At 36.1% G+C, this 24,494-nt stretch overlaps 1 protein-coding gene across 50 annotated transcripts in view; it reads left to right on the top strand.

Moving 5' to 3' along the window:
* LOC5578934 (calcium-activated potassium channel slowpoke) overlaps window positions 1-24,494 on the top strand; it is a 226,985-nt gene that overhangs the window by 189,531 nt on the left and 12,960 nt on the right. For 20 of the 50 annotated variants that reach the window (XM_021837453.1, XM_021837454.1, XM_021837463.1 and 17 more), the window contains 3 exons: window positions 9,499-9,576; window positions 17,916-17,948; window positions 18,804-18,942. In XM_021837453.1, coding sequence (XP_021693145.1) covers window positions 9,499-9,576; window positions 17,916-17,948; window positions 18,804-18,942 — 250 coding nt within the window. Of the gene's footprint in view, window positions 1-279; window positions 331-5,042; window positions 5,067-9,498; window positions 9,577-17,915; window positions 17,949-18,803; window positions 18,943-24,494 lie in introns of all 50 variants that reach the window. The other 30 variants (XM_021837501.1, XM_021837502.1, XM_021837497.1 and 27 more) reach the window with 6 other exon arrangements.

Raw genomic sequence — 24,494 nt, 5'->3', positions numbered from 1 at the left:
CGTCTTTCCTAACCTCATCAACTGCGCTCGGTTGTCATGTGCATAGATCATTCACATATTAAATGTTCTTTTCTTCCTTTTTTTCTTTTCTATGCTTTGAAAACCTCCATACAAAAACGCATTAACCACTACAACCACCACCACTACTACTACTACTGCTCGAATCTATAATGAAAATCGAATTATCAAAAAACAACCAACCACAAAACCCCGAAATTATCGCTAAAATGTCCACTCGAACAAATTCTAACCCAAAAAAAAACAACTACAACTACACAGTGGCGACGTTTCGAAAGGGGGTACGTGCGATTCAGATGGTTGGGCGTGCAAGTACGTATAATACCGATATAGTGTACCATTTATTAAACTATCACTATTACTGTCGTTGCCATCAGTAATATCCAACTGTCTTCCCAGACTTTATCTTGATCAAAGATAGAAATCCGTCGTACATTGTCGTGTTTCCATTTGTTTTTGTTTTAGTTTTCTTCGTTTTTTTTCTTTCTGTTTCTCATTGGTCCCCGAACTGCCGAAAGTGATCGATTGTCTTAGAATAGAACTTCTTAAGACCTTCTTCCAAAAGCCCACCGATCCTCACCAAATTGTTGATTTGATGTGTCGCGGAGAGTGCAATCTGAGTGTAACTGTGTGTGTATATCGCTGTTGTTGGTTATGTTTTACTTTTGGAAATTGGCTCAAGTCGGTTGACGTTTTCTCGAAAACGTAAATTAAAATTGGTCGTTTCGTTGTTGATTCTAGTGGTAGATTAGTAGAGTAGTGCTGTACGGGAAGAGCAACCAAGTTTAGGAACACGGTAGGATACTATAGGACAATATTGCAGAACGCTGTGATTCAAGAGGTATCTAGCCATTTGAGGTGAAGGATTTTTAGAGGGAACAACTCATTTCCCTAACGACTAAATAGGGTAGTAGCCCTATTCAAATTGTTGTACCAACTGCTTAATCTTAGGCCAAAAACATACATGTACTCAATTTCCAAATGTTTTGTGTTGGTTTAAGTCCTAGTTTCTGATATTTTGCCACACCCTTTGATTTAAACTTTAATTTCGAGTAACATTTACTTTCTGTGTACTTTTCGAAATGTCAAATAGGAACCTTTTGTATCAAATATGAAACCCCTGTGGCGTTTTTTGTCGACGAAGTGAACGTCAAGGTTATTCAAAAATGTCAAGGTTGAAATTTTGATTTTTTTTAGTTAGGCGGTAGACTGTGCCGTCATTGAAAGGATTAACTACAGATAAATTTAGTATCATTCCCTTTGGTCCAATATAAAATTTCAAATAAATTCAATGTACAATAGATGTTCGATAAGTGATAAAATGTTACGTTTCAGTTAACGAACACAATTCGTTGATTGTTATTTGATGGAAATTGTAGCTAAAAAGTAACAAAAAACAATCGTGATCACCTTATCCACTGTATCGTATTGAATACGATTTGTAAAAAAGGTTTACTGGTCCAAGTAACGGAATTCAATTGGCTTTAAGTTTTGCCTTACGAACGAAATAAGGCTGTGAAGATGTTAGCGTAGCATTTTACAGAAGCAAGCAATAGTCTATTGATTACCTCGACACATCATTAGCATTGAAAATTCATCTCATGATGGTAGAAACAAACATTGGGTGAAGTGCTAATATCCATCGTATTGAGCTGTGATCAGTGAGAACCTGCAATTTTCCCAGCATTGCAGTATTCCCAGTATTGGATGATACTGATACAAACCAATGCCAAACAATTCCTCCCTAAGGCTTTCGCATTGTGCAATATTATTGTGATAAATTTTGATCGTTTATTGAAAACATTAGAATGAAATTTTTACTTACCGTTTTCTCTTTTCGTCATATCCATTTTCATTTCGGTCGCAATCAGTTTCAGATTCGTCTCAAAACTAAAGGCTCACTGTGATATAGTGAGTGGTCAAACTACAACACTTCAACGTTAAAATAAAATGTGTTACTAGAATATTTAGATCTACGGACATCTCCCTTCATTCCTTTAGCATAATGAAGTATATGGATTTCCCTTCAAATTCATTGGCGTCATCAAAATACAGCCCAAACATAGAAGCACAATTCCTTTTGACCGAACATTCATGACAGCTGCTAACAGTGTAACGAAAAGACCACAATCAGAGTAACCGTTTTTTTTACACCGAATATCGCGCACACATTGAAGCGCACAAGTTTTTTTTCTCAGTCAGGACAAAGTGAAAACTTTGTTTACGTTCTCAATTGCGGTCGTTGAGGGAATTTCTCAAAATTCCGTGAGTTATAGATGTATCACGACGTGTGATTGGAATGAAATTCTTCAATGAAAAGTACGAAGCTTTCCATAGTGTGCTCAAGTACCCAGTGAAGTAAGTCACACAGAAGGGTGGGGAGAAATATGAATCTTAATGTGACATGGCTCACTTGATCGCTAATCATATTTCGCTTCGTCCTACGATTTCGGTGAAAAAGTGCAAAAGGGATAACTGAACTGAAGTTATTTATCAAAGTACAGCAGTGTTCTTGTACTTTTTGGGGTACAAGTGCACGAACCACAACAGCTTTCACAAAATTACACTTAGAAAACGAACCTTAATGGAACATTTTAATTTTGATATGACGAATAATAGCGCTTGCGACGAAGTGGACCGAAAAATTCCAAGCAATTCGATTTGGTTCAAGAGGAAAGACTAAATAAAAAACTGCGACCACTGATCAATAGCTTAATTAGCCTAAAAATTGGAGATTTCACTTAAATTATTTTTTTTTTTTTCAAAGACCCTGCATAATTTCGTTAAAAGTTTCGCCAAAAATATCCTACAACCTTTTTTTAACCCGTGTCCGACCGGGTTGCGGTATTTTTTTGCAAATTATTTTTGTGAACGTTCAATTCAACAGACTTAGATGCGGTTTTCACTAAATGTAATCCAAAGGCTTTCAGTTTCATATGCATCCTCGGGTAACAAATTGATATCGTGAAGGAACTAATTGCGGTCAAGGTCACTTTACGGTCCTCCGGTAGATCCGGAACATCCGCAAAAGTGGACATTCCTTGAAAATGGATCTCTAGATAGGATTTTTTTTTCAAACGAGTTGCAATAATGAGCTTTAAAATAATATACCATCGTTGCCTCGGTATGATCTCGAATAGCCATTTCTGGGTCCTCCAGAAGATCCGGAACATCCGTAAAAGTGGACATTCCCTGAAAGTTCACCTAGAGAGTTAGGATTTCTTTCAAACGACTTGCAATGATGAGCTACAAATTAGAATATCATCGTTGCCGGAACATCCGTAAAAGTGGACATTCCCTGAAAGTTTACCTAGAGAGTTAGGATTTCTTTCAAACGACTTGCAATGATGAGCTACAAATTAGAATATCATCGTTGCCTCGGTATGATCTCGAAGGGCCATTTCATGGTCTTTTGGAAGATCCGGATCATCCGTAAAAGTGGGCATATCCTGAAAGGTGACCTAGAGGGTTAAGATTTTTTTTCAAACGACTCGCAGTGATGAAATTCAAAATAGTATACCATCGTAAACTCAGTATGACCTCGAATGACCATTTCTTGGTCCTCCGGAAGGTCCGGAAGTTCCTTAATATCCTGAAAGTTGATCTAGAGAGCTGAGATTTTTTTCAAACGGACGATAAGCTTCAAAATAGTATATTATCGTTGCCTGAGTATGATCTCAAATAGCCATTTCATGATCTTCCGGAAGATCCGGAACATCCGTAAAAGTGGACCTATCTTGAAAGTTGACCTAGATACCTGTAGCGATGAGCTTCTAAATAGTATACCATCGTTGTCTTAGTATGATCTCGAATGGCCATTTCTTGGTCTTTCGGAAGATCCGGAACATCCTTGAAAATGGCCAAAAGCTGACAATTAACCTACAGAGCTGCAATATTCTAGCTCAGTAGCTTTAAAAAACATGCAAAAGTTAATCTAAAATGTCAAGAATTGGATCCGGTTTCCTCTGTACTTGTTATATTTTCAAAAACTTTGTTCTCTTTCGTCATGGGTATTTTTGAAAAACTTTTTGGCTAGAAATTTGCATCAATACTTTTAACATATAAGTGCATTGCCAAATTTCAGGAGATTTGGTCGACAAAAACTACCCATGACAAAGAGAGCAAAATGGTCAGAATATGTAATTTCTCCGATATTTCGAAATTCAGCAAGAAAATCCTTCTAAAAACATTAACGTCAAAATTGAGAGGAAGTTTTGATTAAATTGCAAGAGTTCTTTCAGAAAAAATCATCAAAATTGGCTTTGAAACTTATTCAAACAAAACGTGATTTAAAGAGAAGGAAACAAGCATTTTCAAAAATTTAAAGCTATTTTGCATTCCACGCTTCTCTGGTGTCACAATTTTTTTTTGAAAAAATATTCATTGCCTGAAATCAAAACAGCAAAAACAATCGACGTAATGATTGATTTAGTATCGATGTAAAATAAAACGCTTAATAGTTGCAATAGTAGCCAGCGTAATAGTTAGCTTCCCGATTGACACTAGATAGAGTGAGGCAATAGGATTTAGGATCGAGTTGTTGTTTAGGTGTTGTCTTCATGAATGTTTGTGATGGAGTGATAAATCGGTGTATTTAATTTACTACAGTTACAAAAATGTTCTATCATTTTATTTCAACAATTTTTTGTCATTCTTATCAATCCTGATAGTTACTTCTTCATACTCAATCATTTCTATCTATTTTTTTTCTATCAAAAGAAGACTTTTTTATTATGTTAGAAAATAGTACTGTGTCAAATCTAGTTTTCCAAACTAGAGAGAGTTTTTTTGGTTATTTCAGAATTTTTCATATCAATGTTATTCTATTTTGAATAAGTTACCTCCATTAATTCTTCTCTTTCCGTGTACTTTCTAATTATTTTCTCTTCTCTTCATATAAACAAAATCACCCTGAATTTAAATATCAATACCGACGTAACGAAAAATCGTATCTTGGGGCACTATCTGAACTATACATACAAACCACAAATGTGATATCATACAAAACCCTAACCCAAAACTAGCCGAAGAGTTCATACACTCACCACGTAAGTCTCAACTGTTGCTATATAAATCAAATGAGTCGCTCACGAAAACCAATCCTAGAATAGTTGAGCGCGAAAATTTAGCTATCTGACACCAAACTACACAGAAAGTTCTTCGTTTCGAGCATATTTCATGTCCTGTCTGTCCATCAACTCTGCAAAAGCAGCCAATGAATGAGCTATATTTGTATGTCATCTCATCCGACAAAACTCAATACATAGAAACAACACAAACCTATATTCGAGTACGACCAATGGAATGATCATCAAAACCGCTGTCATAATGGCAACGTCAACACATAAACCAACATTTGCCTTACCATACCTGTAAATGTGTTGCAAGCTCTGTTTCAAATATTTCGTGACAACTACAAACATATCACACCGCGGAAAGATCATGATCACCGAATCGCTGTCGCTGTCGTTTTCGTCTATTGTATTCGCTGCCATCGCTCTCACCATACTTCCGCTCATCATAATGCAAAACTCTCTCATCACTCCCGATCATTCTTCCTGAGCAAATATACTCCTTCACACAATGAGTAGAACTGGTGATTGAATGATGATTTCGGACATTCGTATATTTCTAGTAATCTGTAAATGTACCTGTAAGAGTTCTGACTATTTTAAATGTATTCAAAAATGCCACCAAGACAATAAAATGATATTGATGGTAATTCATGATGTTTAGAACACATTCTGACACTCAGGTGGCGGCAGTGTGCAAATGTTGAACACGTAACGGTTTACCGTTTGTCAACTATTATGTGTGTGAATCGATCTTTGAACACGTGCGCTTTCAAGTTTAATGTTTTTTTTTTATTTATGACCATAGCACAGACAAACATACGTCACACTCTCACCGATGTCCATCGACCACCTTTTCAACGGCCGATTCAAATATATGGTAGGTGGCCAATCCACCACCCGCAGCGCTCGCATCGTTTTTGTTCGCGTTTGACGTTTACACACTACCGCCATCTGTTGGTCCATCGGCCAAACACACCGATTTTAGCATTGGGCGTACATGTCATCGTGACTATGATTTTGATCGGGATTTGTTCTAAGTGTTACGTCTGTTTGTCTGTGACCATAGTTTCAAATAAGCGAGGATCATCTTTCAATCATCACTCCACAAGAAACACTCTCACTAAAATCTTGAACATACACAACAACTTACTCGTATACAGGTTACATACTCAGCTACCACCATCCAGAGGTACACGCTGTGCTACTGGGCTGTATCTGTCTGAATGTAAATATTCACTTTTCGCGTTTCCCATTGCCGGGGAAAAAGATCACTAGAACACGAATGTATCTTAATTTTTATATCATAACCATTCTTCTGGCAATACGACAACCTCAACAAAACGCATATGCATCCTGTTCCGCTAGCACCGTTATAGGCCAAAATTTGCACCACTCCAACGCCACCGAGCAGTTTATTCGGGAATTATTCCTAGCAAATTAAAATTCCAGTGCTACCAGTTTTACGCTAAGAAATCTATTTCTAGGAAAGCGCTATTGAAGTTCACACCACCACCTCCCGTGTTACGTTCCCATACAAAAAAAAGAGTATCCTCGTTTAGTGTAAATACACTCCGCTAAAACCTAAAGAAAAAACAGCACCGACTATCGAATTGGAAATTCAAAATTTCACGCAAACAGCAAAAAAACTATGTCGATAAAATCGCTACGAAAGAAAATCATACAAGCTTACGTAGAGTAATGTATACATTTCGATCATTCCCTTGTCTTCACAAAACCGAAAAACCTTGCACACAGCATAAGTTTCGTGTACTTTTGGATCGCATCTTGCAATTGGTTGTGCAACCCCTCGTCATAAAAGCGTTATCGAGTGATTTTCTAGCCTAGATAGATTGATAAGTCTCGATTCAAGCCTAGATAGAAACGCAATCTCTCACCGCGTGTTTGTGAGTGTACATTTTTGATCTACTTCGCTTAGCGCTTGGCTACGTTTGAGCTCGTGATTGAATTCACCTTGAAATCGTTGTTATGAAAATGTCATCTTTTGCAATTGTCGTCGCAATGTCGATAAAGAAGAACACTCGCGTAACTTTTTAAAAAAAAATCTAACATTGAGAGCCTCTCTCTGTTTACTTTCGCTTCAATCAATGCCTGAATCACTTTAGCCTCTTCTGTTGCGTTTCTTGTATGGAACGTTAGCCAATGGCATGGATTTTTTCGATCTTTAGTGAAATACTTCCCATTGCATTGCACTATTAAGGCCGACACACAATTATACGGAAACGGAAAGCGGAACCGGTTGGCCAGCATGAATCACACCACGATAGCTCAATCGTCAACATATGAAAGTGAACCAACGCTAAGTCGACAATCATGTTATAGTCCATGCTGGCGAAACGGTACCGCTTTTCGTTGCCGTTCCGCAATCATTGCGTTTGGGCCTTTATAATCGAATGAGAACAAGAGACGAGAGATCAGTCACAGAACTCGACAATCTTCGATTTGCAGTCAATTGTTATGGATTGAATATGGTAGAATAAAGGTTTTCCATACATAAATCAATCATTTTGACTCAAGAATAACATTTGAAAATGGCTTATGAGTTTTGCATGCAATTTATAAAAAAAAATATTCCGAAACTGTTTATTTTAGAGAAACAGTTCAATGAAGCTGTAGTGAACCGTTTGGATTATGAGAAAACATATATACACTAACAATATTTTATTCGTAATAATGAAGAATTCATAACAAAAATTTAAATACAAATTACACAAAAACCCCACTTTCAATGTTCGTGAAATTTTACTTATAGAATCTTAATGAAAAACTGATGTTTAGGACATAGTTTCAGACGAAACCATTTTCAAGTTTAATGCAAAAATCTAATAACAAAATAAGCCATTTTCAATAGTTATTCACGATGCTCCATCTTGAAGATGGCTACTTTTAGAGAAGTGATCATGATTATAATTATGGCAAAGAGTAGTCTCAAGCTTTATATTGTATCATCATTTTTTATTGGAAATCAACAGTTTCGGAGCTGTAATTTTTCAAAACATGCAAGAATCATAAATTATTTTGGAAAGTCATTATTGAGATCGATTTATCTATGTGAAACGCTTGCTCTACCATGCTAGACACATGACTTATTTCAATGCAAATCGAAGATTATCAAGCACAATTTCAATTTTCGTTCGATTCATAATGGCTGGAATTAATCTTTTCGACCCGATTTTGACTATAGTCAATTCAAACAATTTCCATATTTCTTATGGAGATTGTAAATTCGATTAGTTATATAAAAGTTACTACTTCCAATGTTATTTTCAATATTCTTTATTAGCCCAAATCCAGTTGACTTAGATATATCCAAATTGTGTCCACAGATCACGAATTATTATTTTACTAGCAGAATAAACTGAAAATGCCTTCTAGAGAGGATAGTTGAGTTCGAACCATGGCTAATAAAGCTAAATTCAAATTAAAAAAAAATCCACAAACTTCTGTAAAATTTCCTTTATCCATTTGTATTATCGATGAAAAATCCTTTCGAGAATTAACATATTTTTAGTGACGATCTTAGTAAAGAAACGTTTATAGTCTTTTGTTAACAAATTGAATAAATTTTAAATAGAAGCAGATAATGTGTAACCAGCAAAATAAAACACAGTTACAAATGCATAGATGACATTTTCATAACACGGTAAAAAATTCAATTCCAATAGCCTTGAAGTATGACCCTTTGCCTTGTCATTTGGTCAGATTTTCCGAATGACTTTTGAAACAATAGTAGCCGAAAAATGATACTTGTATTCCAAACCGCAAAGAAACCGTTAGCCATTCCGTTAGACTTGAATACAATTGCTTTGCTTATCAGCAGATATCGAATGTGTTTTTTTTTCATTCCCCTTTATCGAATAATGTAGTTTTTCCCTCAAACTGCACCTGCAGCGATTCAGATTCAGTATGGATGGTTTCCAGCTTGCCAGTGTCGTTGAAGCATAAAAAAAAAGGAAAACCATATTCTTTTGGAACACTTTTTAGCTTAACATTTTGCCATTAGTTGCATTGAAACATTCTGCGAAAGTCGATAGTTTTATTCTAGTAACGCTTCTAGCAACCATAACTCGTGTGCTTTGCGAGCAGTACATTTTTGCGTCGCTTAAATGCTAAGTAAAATCGCTATTTTTTCCTATATGGTAGATATATTTGTTCTTTGCTTTCTTATTTTCCATTCTGATTTGTTTAGTACTTTCAAACGTATGCTTCCCCTAGATAATATTTTCCTATAATACTGTTTTCCATTTTTCGTACTTTTCATTTTGTTCCTATCTTTCGCTAGTGCGAAGATTAGTACGTTCATTTGCTTAGTAATATTTTCGGTATTACCTCCCAAGTAAGCTACGAAGTGGAATTTTTCTAGAACCATGTATTGTGAATTTTGCAGACGACGGTCATCATCCTGCACCCACGTTTACCCCGCCGGAACTTCCGAAACGGGTGCACGTACGTGGCATTTCATCGGGTAAAGACAGTTTGTTTTCCTCTTCTTCTTCTTATGATATACAATTTTTTGTTCGATTACATTCAAAGCGACAATCAATGAAGCAGCAAAAATGTGAAAATAGATGCAACAACTGTACAGCAATTGTATTGGTTTTATTGGTTATTTTTCGTTCAGTGTTCGTGACACTCGTCTCCTTGGTTAGTTTCCTCCAGTGCAGCACATGTTAAGCAAAAAAGTGAATGTCATCATTTTCCACACATTGTTGAATTTTCAGTTCGAACAGTCTCTCAGCAGCTTCTTATCATCTTGTCAGTGCTTTCATGATTGCGTCACACCTGTGGGATAATAGGCCAATTAAAAAAAAATTTCTCATAAACGGAGAAAATGGAAAACCCATATTTGAGTATTTTTAACTTAATTTTGAGTTATTTTTCTCTCCCTGTTTCATTCGCTCCTTCCATTGTTGTCAGAGAGCGAAGAGCAAAACAACCCAAAATCCAAACCTTAGTGCGTTACCTCAAATTTGAGTGAGTGGCACAGTACTGGAAGTTGAATTATTTGATCTGCCGATTGGGTGAAAAGAACTTAGCCAGTATAAATTGAGTGAAATTAACTCACTTTTGAGTACTTCATTTTCTCCGTGTAAGGTGAAAATGAATCGAAACCGAAACTCAAATTTTCAAGAGCATTAATTTTGAGAACCAGATAGCGGTTCAAACTGAAAACTTGATCGATTGGTCAGCACCACCGAATGATCAATCGATCAAGTTTTCAGCTTGATCCGTTGTCTGGTTTTCTTGATTTGTGCTCTTGAAAATTTGAGGTTTTGCTTCGATGCAACTTCACCATAAGTATAATCACAAAAGGGGTTCGGATACTCTCAACCTTGAAAATATCGAATTTATGAATCTTTCTAAGAACAAACTTGAGGTTTATTTTCAAGATTATTACAGAAGAAAGTTAATTTGTCTGCTTCCATTTGTATTGCAGTGACAATTTCAATGTTGCAATAACTGTTCCGTAATATGACGTATGGTTCTGAAAGAAACTGTAAAATTATGCAAAAAATTGCTAATAATTACGGTATCTAAAGCTCCCCAGGACCGCAAACAAGTTTTTCCAGTGAAACTAAACAAAGCTTCCGGTAGATCTTTCAAATTATAATATAGCACTGAATAACATTAGAAAGGATGATTCGTCTATTATTGAAATGCTCGCTAATTGTCGAACACGCCATGAGAAACACAAGGAATGTTCAACAATTGGTGAGAATTTTGAATGTTTAACAATAGGTGAGTGGCAGATTGCTCGTTTTTTTTATACAGAACAGTAAAGTGCGAGAGCTAGGATCTCCATTTCTAGCGCCGCTATGGACTTGAAATTTCCAGATTTTCAGACACGGTCTTTAGAGTAATCGCAAGTTTCCCATTATGATAAAAAATAATAAAATGAAATGTTGAATCTCAAATATTTCTCTATTCAAGTAGCGAAAACATGCTAACGTGTAATCGTCCTCATCAAAATGTTCTCTTAAATTTTGATGAAACATCGATGATCACTTCTACCGGAACAGATACAAGTTTAATGTAGATAGGATTGCATTTTTGCTCCATTTTGTCACATTTTGATGAAAAAATGAGTCGAAAAACATTATGAAGATACTTGAACTTCAAATTAAACACGGTATTTTGTGATATATTTGTTGCACAGTTATCAAGAATCAACCAAATGTACGTCCCATTTATTCTAACATCGTACAATATGGAACACATGATAATTTGTGATCAGAAAACTGTATGTTATCAACAAACTTCTTGGATAGCATAGTTCGCAAGAAAATATGGAATTTACAGAATAAAATACGTTTATATGTTTATCTAATAAAAACTAGTGAAACCAATACAAATTATGATATATTGGTTCAAAATTACAAGTTTTTGGTCAACTCTATATTTTGGCATTGATTTTAAGCGTATTTAATTGCTTGTAGAAGAGCAGTTCTCGCTAAAACCAGGCCGCCATCGGCACACATCGTTTGAATTCCAATTTTATGTCACTGATCGGTAGTATATGCTAAAACTAAAGAGTGGTCCTTTCGGTTTTCTCAAATTGGTGGACCCCCCGTACGCCAGCTAACTAAACAGTTTGCGAAAAAGCCTATTTTTGGATAAATCGTAGGTATTTTTGCGCGTAATATGTGTAATATTTCCCTTGGAATACATAGCAACATCGTATAGAGGAAGGATATAGCTTTCATTTAAAGCTAAAACAAATGGCGCCAATTTTTAATTTGGCCGCCATCTCGAATGTTGTTAGAAAACTCGTTTGTCTCATCAATAGCGCACCGCTTGTTTTTTGAATTCTGAGGTCATCATTAAAAAGCTGAGAAAAAACTGAGTGAGATAGGCTACAAAAACTAGAGGTGGGCTGTGGTATTTACCCTATGAAGTGAACGATTTTCTAAATCATGTTCTACAATTTTGACGTATATGGCCAGTGCAAACGTCATTTTTGTGTACAACAAAGAAACAAGTTTTCAATCGGCGGTGTTTACTGCGATTCGATTCGAGTGAGGAATTAAATTAAGTGAAAAAATCTGACGGCCATCTTTGAGTTTGATCTTGATTTTAAGTACCGTCGTTGGGGGTGACAATGGGTCAAAAAGGGATATGTGCGATTTATTTTTTGAATAACTATCGCAATTTAACTCCAATTAACTTCAAATTTGGTGTGTATGTACTTCGATGGTACATTAACAACTGTTCAAAAAATTAAAGACAAATATTTATTTACAGCGGCACAACAAGTGAATGAAAAATGACCCAATCTCACCCCATAGAGGGGGTGACATTGGGTCACTGTAATTGAAATAACTTGTTTTTGAGAATATGATTTCAAAACCATTCACAACTGAAAAATATTGACAAAAAACGATGCAAACAAGACAAAAAGATATCTAAGATGTTTCACAAGTATGAAAAACCCACTTAAAAGAAAGATCATACTGAAAATTGAAGAGCTATGAGAAAAAATATGTAAACCCAACATTTATCGTCAAGTTTACATACATTTTCGTGGTTTTCCCTCAAATTGTCTTCAAAGTCTCATCCCCATTGCTATAAAGCCCATTCAGTTTCCCCAAAGGTGTACTGAAACAATGATTATTTTAAACCTTCGCAAATAGTTAAATTTCGGTGCGACATTCCACGATCAATAAATCTCAGGCAGAAGTTGACGTCATAATCCCAGTATTTCAGCGATCCAACTCATTTGTACTTTCGAGAGATGTTTCTATAATATGAAAACACTGATAAATAATCAAATTTAGAAAAAAAAACACCCTTTTGATAAAAATTTACGATGTTGCTGCGCACGAAACACAGTTGCTGGTTTGAGAAGTTGTCAAAATGCGTTGTATTGTTATTCAATGCACGGAATACTCAAGTAGACTTGTTTGATGCTTCAGAGATGCTGTATTTAGAAAGAATAAACACATCTTAATGAAAAAAGAGAACACCCGGCACCGTAAAATGTCAAAAAAGTGGACTTGGAATTTCATTTACTATCGTTCTTGCTTGACCCAATCTCACCCCCATTTTCAATGTTTTAGACATCGTACCGAAAAGAATGATTTTTTTGTGGGAAAATCAAACAGATTCCGAAAAATACATGTGATGTGTAATGAAAAGACTTTCAACATTCTACTAATACAACGATAGAGGCTAGAGTACATGCGTGATACTTTGTACAGGAGAAATTTAATGTTGTAAATTTTATCTAGTTTCAACATGCAAGTTTATTGATGTAGTAAACAAAAACTACTATTTCTAAAAATGTATATTGTTATGAATTATGTGCAATAATATGTTCCCTAACATATGAATTATTAATTTTAGTAATATCAGCGTTATTAGCTGAAATATTTCACAAAACATATTTTTCCGTTTTGACCCAATCTCTTCCCCTAGACCCATTGTCACCCCCATCGACGGTAATAGACAGACTTGATAATATATCTCAACATCATCAGATTTCGGTGACATATTATAGAGCAACATGCTGCCTTTGTCTCTTTGCAAGGGAGCGAAAAAATGCTAAGCAGAGAGTCAACGAAAAATAATCGAGGATGATGCAGCACAAAACACTACAGAGCAAAAAGCCGTCGAAAAAGAGTGCCATTTCAACTCCGCGAGGCCTGCACAGTGGTTCCATTTGTACTACAAAGCGGTCATAAATCATTTTACTCAATATCCGATGGCAAATACCATCGGAAATTGCCAAATTAATTATTTTAGACTGTTTAAACTCCATCGAGGTTGATGTCGTTATTGATATCACTTCAGAAATTCTGATTAGGATGTGAACATCATATTGCGAATGCTCTGTTATATGAATTGCTATATGTGCATAAAGACAATTGCAAAATCTCTCTTCCCGTGATGATTAAATGTGATTAAGAATATATTCAAATAAAGTGATGTAGTTACGAAGCGAGTATATTTCTATCCGCATTACTAACATCAATACTGACTCCTAGATGTCAAATAACACTCTAAAATGTATTGGAAGTGACAGATTGAAAAAAAATATTTTATTCTGGCTTGCGAAGACAAAATCGCTGAAATCGCTGAAATCGCTCAAATTTTAATATATTTTCAACGCATGAAAAATACACTCAATCATTCATAGTCCTAATATGCATATCATACAGGAACATCTATAATTTTTATGATTTTTATGTTCCATGAAAAAGGGAAGGAATGACAATTAAGACATTTTGTATTTTGATTTATGACCTATGGGCGGTACCACTGTGGCCTGCTTTGTTCGGGTGTATCGCCCAAGAGTGTTCTGAAGTTCAATTTATATTCCTCAGAAAAACGTCAAAATTGCCTCACATTTTACAGCGCAGAGGAGATTCTGTCAAGCCTGGTAATAGAATGATTTTTTCGCCTTGTTAGCACTTTTTGAATTTTAAGGCCATATTTTTGTTTAGTTTGAAACATATCACGTTATAATTTTGTTTGAAATATAACATATTTTGTTTCAATCTCGTTGAATGTTAAGGAAATTTTTCATTGCTTACTGAGTAACTAAATCTGTTACAATTCTGCTGTAATCCACTGGTCGAGTTTATTAAAACAAATATATACAATAGGGTCCTAAAGCCCTGTCCCAATTTTAGAACCAAACGCTTAAGTTTAGGCCAGAAGCACAGGTATACTCAACTTTGAAAGGTTTTTCGTTTGTATAAAAAACATATTTTACAATTTTTGAGATCTTGTCACATCCCTTGGTTTAAACTCGAATCTTGGGTGTATTTTGTTTTCCGAAATGTCAGATAGAAACAACCCCAGTGTTAAAACTACAACCCCTTGTTGCGATTTTGTCAACTAAGTGAACGTCAAATATGATCAAAGACGCCATCTTTATTAGTGGTCAGGATTCTGAGATATCTGCAGAACAAAAGTTTCATACATACTATCGCCACCTGGTGGTAAAATTTTGAAACAACTCGCTTGAACAATGAAAGCGCATCACTTTCTAACAACTCTGCCGGAGACGTCAACTTTCTAAGTGGTATGAGGGGGAGGGGGGGCATATTATTCTCCTTATATCAAGTTTCCATTATGCTGAACGTCCAGCCATAAAATTATGTGAAACGTTCTTATGCGAATCATGTTTTCGGGAAAAGTCCCGCCCCCCGGTCAGGCTCCTGAGATATTCGCTAAACAAAAGTTTCAAGCAAACTAGGACCGCCTGGTATCATTACTGAGACGTCCGATTTGAAAACGGATTTCAGCAAAGCTGTAGCTAATGATAGTATCTTACATTATCAACGTAGCTCTAATCCTCAAAAGCACATGGACAAACACTATGATCGATTGAATGAGTTGCTTGCTTTTTCCATAGTAATTCCCATAAAAATTTTGAAGGGCTTGTGCAGTCTCAATTTTCATCCGAATAAGCTCAATTTTGGGAGGACACTCAGAATTTGATCTTGAATTGAATATATGGTATGCAGCAAAAACGATGTTTTGAACCACTCTATTGGGACACATATCCTAGCCATAGTAATGCATAGGTCTTCAAAGATCTTATTTGAAGTTTTCCAAATCCTTAAGGAAGCAGCTTTCAATAGTATTTGTCCATAATAAGAAAACTCCTAACTGTGGCTATCTTCAATGTGTAAACAAAAGTCAGGAGTGAAAATGGAGGAGCATGTTGCTAACGATTTCAATGCTGAGATTTTATCCGTGATTTTACTCAAAAAACGGTAGAATATTTTCTTTTATTTAAATTTAAGCATCTGCCGTAGCATTATTATACCTTTAGCAGCACTACTAAGAGAAACTATTGCTTGTTAAACCAAATGAAGGATGAATTAAAAGATTTTTTACATCAATAAAAGGCTTTTGATCCATTCTTCCAAGGGAAAGTATAAAAGTTTTATAAAACTTCGATTTTGATTCGGGTTTGTGAAGCTAGAGTTATAATAGGAACAGTGCAACTATAGTCAAAGTAGCTCAAGCGATATAAAATAAAAAAAATATCTAATTTTTTTTTATATTTTTCGTACAAAACATAAATGAAAAGCTGTCAGATGACGTAAAAAATATGATTCATTATTCGATTTTGTTTTCAAAAATGTTCTCAGCTGATTGACAAATAATTTAGGGAGATGATGATGATGTGACGAGCAGGGTGACATTTAGTTCAAGAACTGAACTTAAAATCATATGAATGACTTAGGGACCGTCCATAAATGTCTTAGCATTTTAGGAGGGAGGGGGGGGGGGGGTGGTTCTAGAACTTTGTGACGATCCATGTATTATGTATTGGAAAATAGGCTACGATAGGGGAGGGGGTGTCAAAAATTGGTCATAAAATGCTACGTCATTTATGGACGCTGCCTTAAACCAGAGATAGTTTGGGTATATATTGAAGAACAGAAGGCTTGGAAGCAAAGCATGAATTCCAAGTGCTCTTCTCAACAATCTTTCGTAATATAGACAGTTTGTCCAAATCAAGCTTGTATTTTCCAAATATTTAGAAACAAAAGACTTAGGAGCATGATGCAAGGTATATAACTCTTGAATCTATTTAGAATACCTTTTCAATGGATAACGAAAGTAAAGAATAAGTTACAAAACTTTTCAAGGTAAAAAATTCAAACTATGGGGCATCGATTTGAAAAGGACAGAAAAATGCGTTGCAACACTTGAATCTAACACAGATTTTGTCATTATTCAAACATATTAGGAATTTCGTATTAAAATGGAGAAAACTTCACAAGTTCAAGCAGATCGAAAGCAAAAAACTTGCATATCTATGAAAATCATCAATCGTGATGTGCCCTTTTTCCAATATTTCTTCTGAAACGAACAACCAAGTTTATGCCATTCAAAACAAAATGCTTAAACGGAGTAGTTCGTAGCAAGAAGATAAATGGAAACGAGGACACTATTCACTGCACTTAATAGCACCCATATTAACCAACCATCAACACAGTTTCACCGACACTCACAACCCCAGCAGTACCACCCCACACAGATCTAATGTTGCCTTTTGGGACAAACCTCAAGATCACGCTTTTTTATGACCCAGCAACTTGCCTTAGAACTACAAGTCCTCGCCATAACTCCCCTCCATTTGCTTGTAGTCTTCCTTTCTACCGAATACGTTAAACGACCTAAGCACCATTTTTTCCTTGTTTTCAATGAAACAACCTGAACAAATAATCCGGAACTTTTAAGAATGCTTCCCCCTTCCTCTCGGTGTTTAGTAGTAGAGCAGATACATTATTCGTAATGTACGTTTTGTACGAATTCACGACGTCTTTTGTGTACCTAGTCGTCCTCTTTAGAGTATTTGATGTGTAGAAAACCAAATCATCGTCGAAACTAAATTTAATCGCGCTTCTTATTGTTTCCATTTTGCTGCAAACTATTTTTTTTCTTTTTACTTTCTATAAACTCTTCAAGTCTATTTTAACATTTTTGAAGCTGCCATCGTAACACGTAAAATAAATGTGTTGTGTGTGTAATTTTGATTTTGTTTTCCAGCCAAACATTTTCGTAGTTGATTGACTAATTTTTGAATCGTGTTTTTCTTCTTGCTCTCAACCGCTACACTTCAACGCCACCTGCTGGTTCGTCATCGAAACAAACGAACGTACGACTCCTGCAATGACCACACCACCACACATGAATTCACTGTGTACTGTGTCACATCATAATTGAATGGATTAAAAAAAAAATGCAAACCAAAATTCCGAATCGGCCCCATCAAAACTAAATCGAAATTCGTCCAAAATCAACACAACGCACGCACGCATGCCATTTCACGACACGCAGGCGATATTACCAGGGATCGGGAGGATATCAATTGTGAGTGCCAGAGGAATGTTTCGAAAGGAAAAGAAAACTCGAGAGCGTTCCTTCATTCAGTTTCAAAGTGTTGTTTTGTTTCAGTGTCGTCTCAACTTTCTACATGAGTTTATTGCGCTTAGTATTAAAATTCTACTATTTCATGTTGGATTTTTTTTTTCTTGATTTGCCTACACGCTACAGTCCTCTTTACAGACATCGAGAATCGTTTCGATCAAATGCTTTTTCAGAGCACAACCGAAGACTATTTAATTTCGTTTTGTAATACTGCTCATTCCTTTCCGAATATTGAACATGTACAATGCTACATAAGTTATACTTAGAATTTGTTTATCGGCATATCGGTCATATTTTTGCTCGAAGTAAGAGGGAGCATGGAGAAGAAAGCAATGAATACTAGATGGATAGGTACCGTAAGGGAACGGCGAGAGAAATTGGATTAGATGTTGAAGAGGGCATACCATATTAAACAGTATTACTTGAAACGTCACTTCCTTGTGGCTAACGTCCCCTATGGGAACGGCTTGGGTGTGTTTTGAGAATGACACTACCAAGACAGCCGTCTCTCGCCGTTCCCTTACGGTACCTATCGATCTAGTATTCATTGCTTTCTTCTCCATGCTCCCTCTTACTTCGAGCAAAAATATGACCGATATGCCGATAAACAAATTCTAAGTAAAATTATCACGGTCGATAACTTTCTATGTACATAAGTTATATTCATTAGTTTTCTCCTGACGCTCTTGTATATACAACTAATGGCTAGTTCAACTTCTTAGTTATGGAACCACTAACGTTATTTATTTCTTCTATTTTTCTGTCTTCCTTTTTCTTCTTTCTTTCCCGTCCTTCAAGTGATCAATCGAAACCGAAGAAGCACCGTGCTGACGGATTCCAATCAGATGCTTAATTCAACTAAACAAGTTAACAAAGTAAAACCTAATGTAAATAGACAACCACCGGATAATATAGTATCACCATCGACGTACAATCGGTAAGTATAAGTCTTTATTAAATATTTATGCAAACGTATACTATATATTACCGACATCTTGTGTCTTCGGTTCTACACTTAGTGTAAACAATGCCAAAATCTCATAGGGAACACATCGACGAAACCCCAGAAAAACTTCTGGAATTCCTCGGAGAACCCTTGAAAGAGTTGTTGAAGGAGATTTAAGAGTATTCCAGGAAGAATCCAAGCATAATCCTGGCAGAAGGAACTTCTTGGGAATCTTGGGGAATAATCTTGGGAAGAATACATACTGACACCCATGTGTTCATGGGTCCAAATTCCAGGAGCATTCCTATGAGAATCCTTTCTATTATAACTAGAGAAACCCTTCAAACATTTCTGAAGAAGAAATTATGTTAAAAATTCCAGAGGAATGCTTGAATTGCCGGGATGAAAGTTCAGTGAATTCGAGAGGAAAAACAGGAATACTTCTTTATATAATATTTATCTAAAAAATTCTTGCAGGTCGAAAAAAATCTAGTTGTGGCTGTCGAAAAATTTCTAGTAAACGCCTTAGAGTAGTTTACAGAGAATTTTTGGCTAAAAGTTTTTAGGAAAACTCATAAAGCAATATCTAAGGCAATGAGTGCTGTTTATGGAATAATTTGGGATTTTTTTTATAGACATTCCTATTCAAATTCTAGGTGAAGTACCTAATGGAATTCTCAAAGTAATCTCTATATAAATACATCATTGAATCCTTGAATTACAGCTGAAGGAATTTTGTCTAGCCTTAGCATTAATCTAGATAACCTTATAATATTGTTTGAGGAACCGTTTATAGTCAAGGATCTTTTACTTGCAAGGGTTGATCTTTCAGTCAATGGAACCGCCACTAATGGATTCATCAGCCTTTTTTTTGTTTGGTCCGAAACGTTAAATTAACCCTGTACACAACCAAATAAACGTTTTATTTTATACTCCGCCCTCTTTGATAGAAATAGAAGACTGGATGTCGTTCATCTAAAGAAGAGGGGGACTTTATGCAAAAAATATTTTAATTGAAAAAGATTCTAGAAAACCTTTTATGACGAAGAGAACGAATGTGTCGAAGAAAAAACAATGAGATACTCTATTATTTAAATAAAATATTTCAATTTTAACAACATTATCAAAAGTTAAAGACATTCAACTAAATTGGCTCAATATAGAAGGGAGTCCTGTATGCTCGGCCTTTTTTGTTTCAAATTTTTTTATTCAAAACTAGGGTAAATCGCCAATTGTTGAACGATCAAAATGCTCGCTAATTGTTGAACACGCCATAAGCAGGCTTCTTCCTTGCTCTTGACTTATCCTCTTTCTCCCCCTTTTAATGATCAACTACATAAGAGAAGCGATTTTACCCACACATAAACTGAGCGTACGAGCTCTACGGGATGAAGAGTTAACACGATTGTGTTTGGTTATTTTCATTCCCACAGTGGTGAAGAGTTTGTTTTGACAACCTCAGTGCTTAAAAGAGAAAGAGATTATTTTCTCCCTGTCTCATTTAGGGGGAGAGCATGTTTTCCCATTTCTCAGTTCGGGAAAAAGCATTTCCAGACAGCTCTTCGTTGGCTCTCAAAAGGGCAAAGAGGAAAGCGAAATCATGCTCTTGCGTTGACGGAGAAACCAACCTCAGATCATCACAAAAGCAATGATGATGTGTTTGCAGAGCCTCGCAGTAAGCTAGAGCTGTCAAATGGAAGATGTGCGTTTGGATAGAGCCAACGCTTCTCTTCACTCTCTCAACCACGGATTATTCAACCAACATCGAACGCTGACTCATAATTGTTGTGAGCGTACGAGGTCGCACCATGTATCAGATCAAGATGAGCAAAATAAAGCCTGGCTATAAGGAATACACGGATTGTTCAACAATAGGCGACGTTTTTAGCCATTCAACATTAGGCGAATTGCCCTATGTACGTTTATTTGAACGTTGATTTGGATAGTAATAACGCTTGAGTTTAGGCCAGAAACAAATTTTTAAATGTTCAAATGTTTTAAATGTTTAAACTCAAATATTGGGCGTATTTTGTTTATCGTGTGCCTTCAGAAATGGAACAACCCCTATGTTAAGTAGTAAAACCCTAATGGCGAAGTGAACGTCAAACGTGATCAAAAGTTTCAATGTTCACATTTGGACCCATTTTTTAAATTAAAGCTTAAATATGATTTAGCCGTTACTTGAGCTGGAAAATTTGCCAAAGTAGTAGCAAGGACACGCTCTGTCGTGTTATTTAATAAAAACAAGATTTCATGCAAAATTTTAAGGCCCTATTGAAAGTTCTACAATTGGACAAGCGAAACAGGCTGTGAAAGGCTTGTTGTACATTCCAATTTTATTTTTGAATAAATATGAATTAAGATTTAGGTGTTCTATATGCCCAGACACTAAATTCGTACAAGTGAACTAGCTGATTTAAAACTCTTACCAATACCGCAGAATGATGATATATCATGCACACTTAGATTTTTTCACAAGCTTGGCTGTGGGAATCTCGATTTTCTATTTTTACCCGAGATTCAGCTAACAAACTGACTGGTTGCTTAGTAACGAAACATGATTAACTGATATTCGGCTTTCATTTACTGAGATTTACTGTGTGTTGTTTTTCATATTTCATAACGATCGATAGTGTTTTATCTTTTATCGACAAAATCATTGTTTTTTCTTGGTTTCAAAATCACTCCTTAAACTTCCATATAAGTGTCCGGTTTAAAGAGGACATTATGGGGTATTATGGGGTTCAACTTTTAAAATAACTCTTGGTTTCTGAAAAAAAACGTCTAGCGGCTGTCCGACTATACAGCATCAATTAATGACAGATTTTTTCAGCTTATAAAAAGAAAAGACAATTTACACCGTCTTCAGCCATAGGCTGCACAGACTGAACATAACTAATATTAGACAACGGACACACGGAACGACCAGTGGACCAGTGAATAATTTTTCGTTTGACGAAAAGTTTTCTCCGACTAGGGCGGGAATCAAACCCACATGCCGTAGCACAATACGCTCACACGACTGACGCCGCTAAGCGCACGGCTACGAAGCCCAGCAATCTTCGCGGCCTTTTGGCGAAACATTGTTCGAGAATCTCGTATGACATTTGTAACTTTAGGCGTTTTCTTTTTTAAATTTAAGGGGGTTTACATGACCTCATAAGATTCTTGAATGATCCAAATTGGTGAATTAATGACTAAGAACTAAGGGGCCCAGATAGCCGTAGCGGTAAACGCGCAGCTATTCAGCAAGACCAAGCTGAGGGTCGTGGGTTCGAATCCCACCGGTCGAGGATCTTTTCAGGTTGGAAATTTTCTCGACTTCCCAGGGCATAGAGTATCTTCGTACCTGCCACACGATATACGCAAGCAAAAATGGTCATCGGCACAGTAAGCTCTCAGTTAATAACTGTGGAAGTGCTGCTCATAAGAACACTAAGCTGAGAAGCTGGCTCTGTCCCAGTGGGGACGTAATGCCAGAAAGTAGAAGAAGAACTAAGCAAAATACGGATAAAAACTTCAGTGAAAGTTTGAAATGGTGGATCCTTAAAACGATTTTTTGCAGACTCCAAACAATATCCTTTGTAAATCCATAACGTGTGCCCAGCAAAATCATTGATCTTGTGAATTTTGACGTACCTGCCGAGATTCTTCGTTTGACTTGTCTTTGTTTAGTCCATAAAATGAATCAGCTAATATTCCTGAGAAGATTTACAGTACATTCAATTCTCGAAAATGTCTCTGACAAATTTAATAATTGTTCCTGAAACTATTAGTAAATTTTTTTGAGTGAATCCTGATGAAATCCGCAGAGAATTCTTGGAAAACTCTTGTTAGATTTTCGTCAAAACGTGCATAAATTTTGAATTAAAATTCTCATTTCTTTAAAAATACAACAGCCTCTTCAGGAAATCGTCTAAAGCTTCTCCAGGAAATAGCCAATATGATAACGACATTATTTCAAAAGTACCCGTTTGTTGAAACAAGGCCGAATGAATTCATACACGAAAAACATTCAATAATACACCCAGCGAAATAAAAATAGTACCACCCTGTGTTCGCACTGCTATCTAAAAGCTTTTTGACATAATATTGTGATGTCCACTGTAAAATGAGCTCACTCAATGTGAGTTTGCTAGAAAAATATTGGATTTATTTGTAACTGTTCAGAATAGATTCAAGAATTAAATGCCATTTCAAGATAATCTATTGAAAATTGATTCTGTTTAATTACTTATCCATATATTATTTTTATAGTTAGTACACGTATCTATGGACTAGACATTGCACACCAACAAAATCTTAGATCTACACAAAACGTAATTTTAGCTGCAATCATGTAAAACCATTTCTAATGAATAATTCAATGATAAAACCTACAAACATGTCTATTATATTCAGCGTTGCTAGCAAAATGATTAACTTTGATTGCGGAATGTTTTCTCTCTAAGAATGTTGAAAGCAAAATAGATAGGTTTACATGATTGTACGCTGAAAACTCAATCAAAAATAATGCACATGAAATGACCGAGCCGTGGATTCATATGTGCATTATTTTTTTCAGAATATTCAGCGTATAATTGTGTAAACCAAGCATTGTTGCAATTTCACTTTATGTCACGCTCCAAGGGTAGGAGGTCAAGCCAAGCGTGACAAGCCTTACAAAATTTTCAGAGTTCTCATACAAAAAGCGTGACGAAGAGGAAGGAAGGGGCCACCAAACTTGAAATTTAGCGTCGCATAATTTGTGTACAATCCTTTTTGGGCGAAATTGACATTCTAGTAAAACTGAGAAATCGACCATGTTTTTTTATCCGCATTTCTATTTTCTATCCGCCTTTTGGCCGAGTCCCATTGGAATATCAGCTGTCAACAGCGACCCTTTGTTTTGCCTTCTTGTGCTATCAACAGTGTCAATTGCGCCATTATGCGTAAAGTTTGTTTTCGCCTTATTTTTGTGTTCTGCGGCCAGGCATTTCAGAATACGCTTTCATTTGATTTTGAAGCACGATCAAAGCAAGCAAAGACAACATGCCATCAGTTGCGGTCCACGATCGGCAATGTATCGCAAGTTATAACAAGTCTGATAAATATAAGCAGCGAACGAGAGCCCCAAAGAGAGAGCGATGATAAAATCAATTTTTCTCGCTTGTTTACCATTGGGGGTAGGTGTTTTACTTTACTGGTACGATAAACAATCCCGAACTTCCGATAGCATAGTTTCCCCCAGGTTTGGAGCTTATTTAGAGGGCTTTAATCATGCACTGCTGTCCTCCCGATCTGACCAAAGTTGTAGCAGTATACGATAAACAGTCTCTCATAATGTGCTGCATATTATGATAGTTACAGAGAGCGATACGTGAGAGATTCTCTCAATTTTCTCCGGATCGCATTCCTGATAGTAGCTTTTGGTAATTCTGTTAATGTCTGTAAATGGGGGGGCTATCTGTTAATGGACAATCCGAGTACAGGGTGTCCGCAAATTATCCGTACAAACTTTGAAGACATGGTTCTATACAATCAAGCATAATAAATTCAATATT

The sequence above is a fragment of the Aedes aegypti genome, chromosome 1, assembly GCF_002204515.2.
Source record: "Aedes aegypti strain LVP_AGWG chromosome 1, AaegL5.0 Primary Assembly, whole genome shotgun sequence".
NCBI classification, from domain to species: Eukaryota; Metazoa; Arthropoda; class Insecta; order Diptera; family Culicidae; genus Aedes; species Aedes aegypti.
Note: the sequence above shows the minus strand (reverse complement) of the source record. Positions and strands in the feature narration are given on the sequence as shown.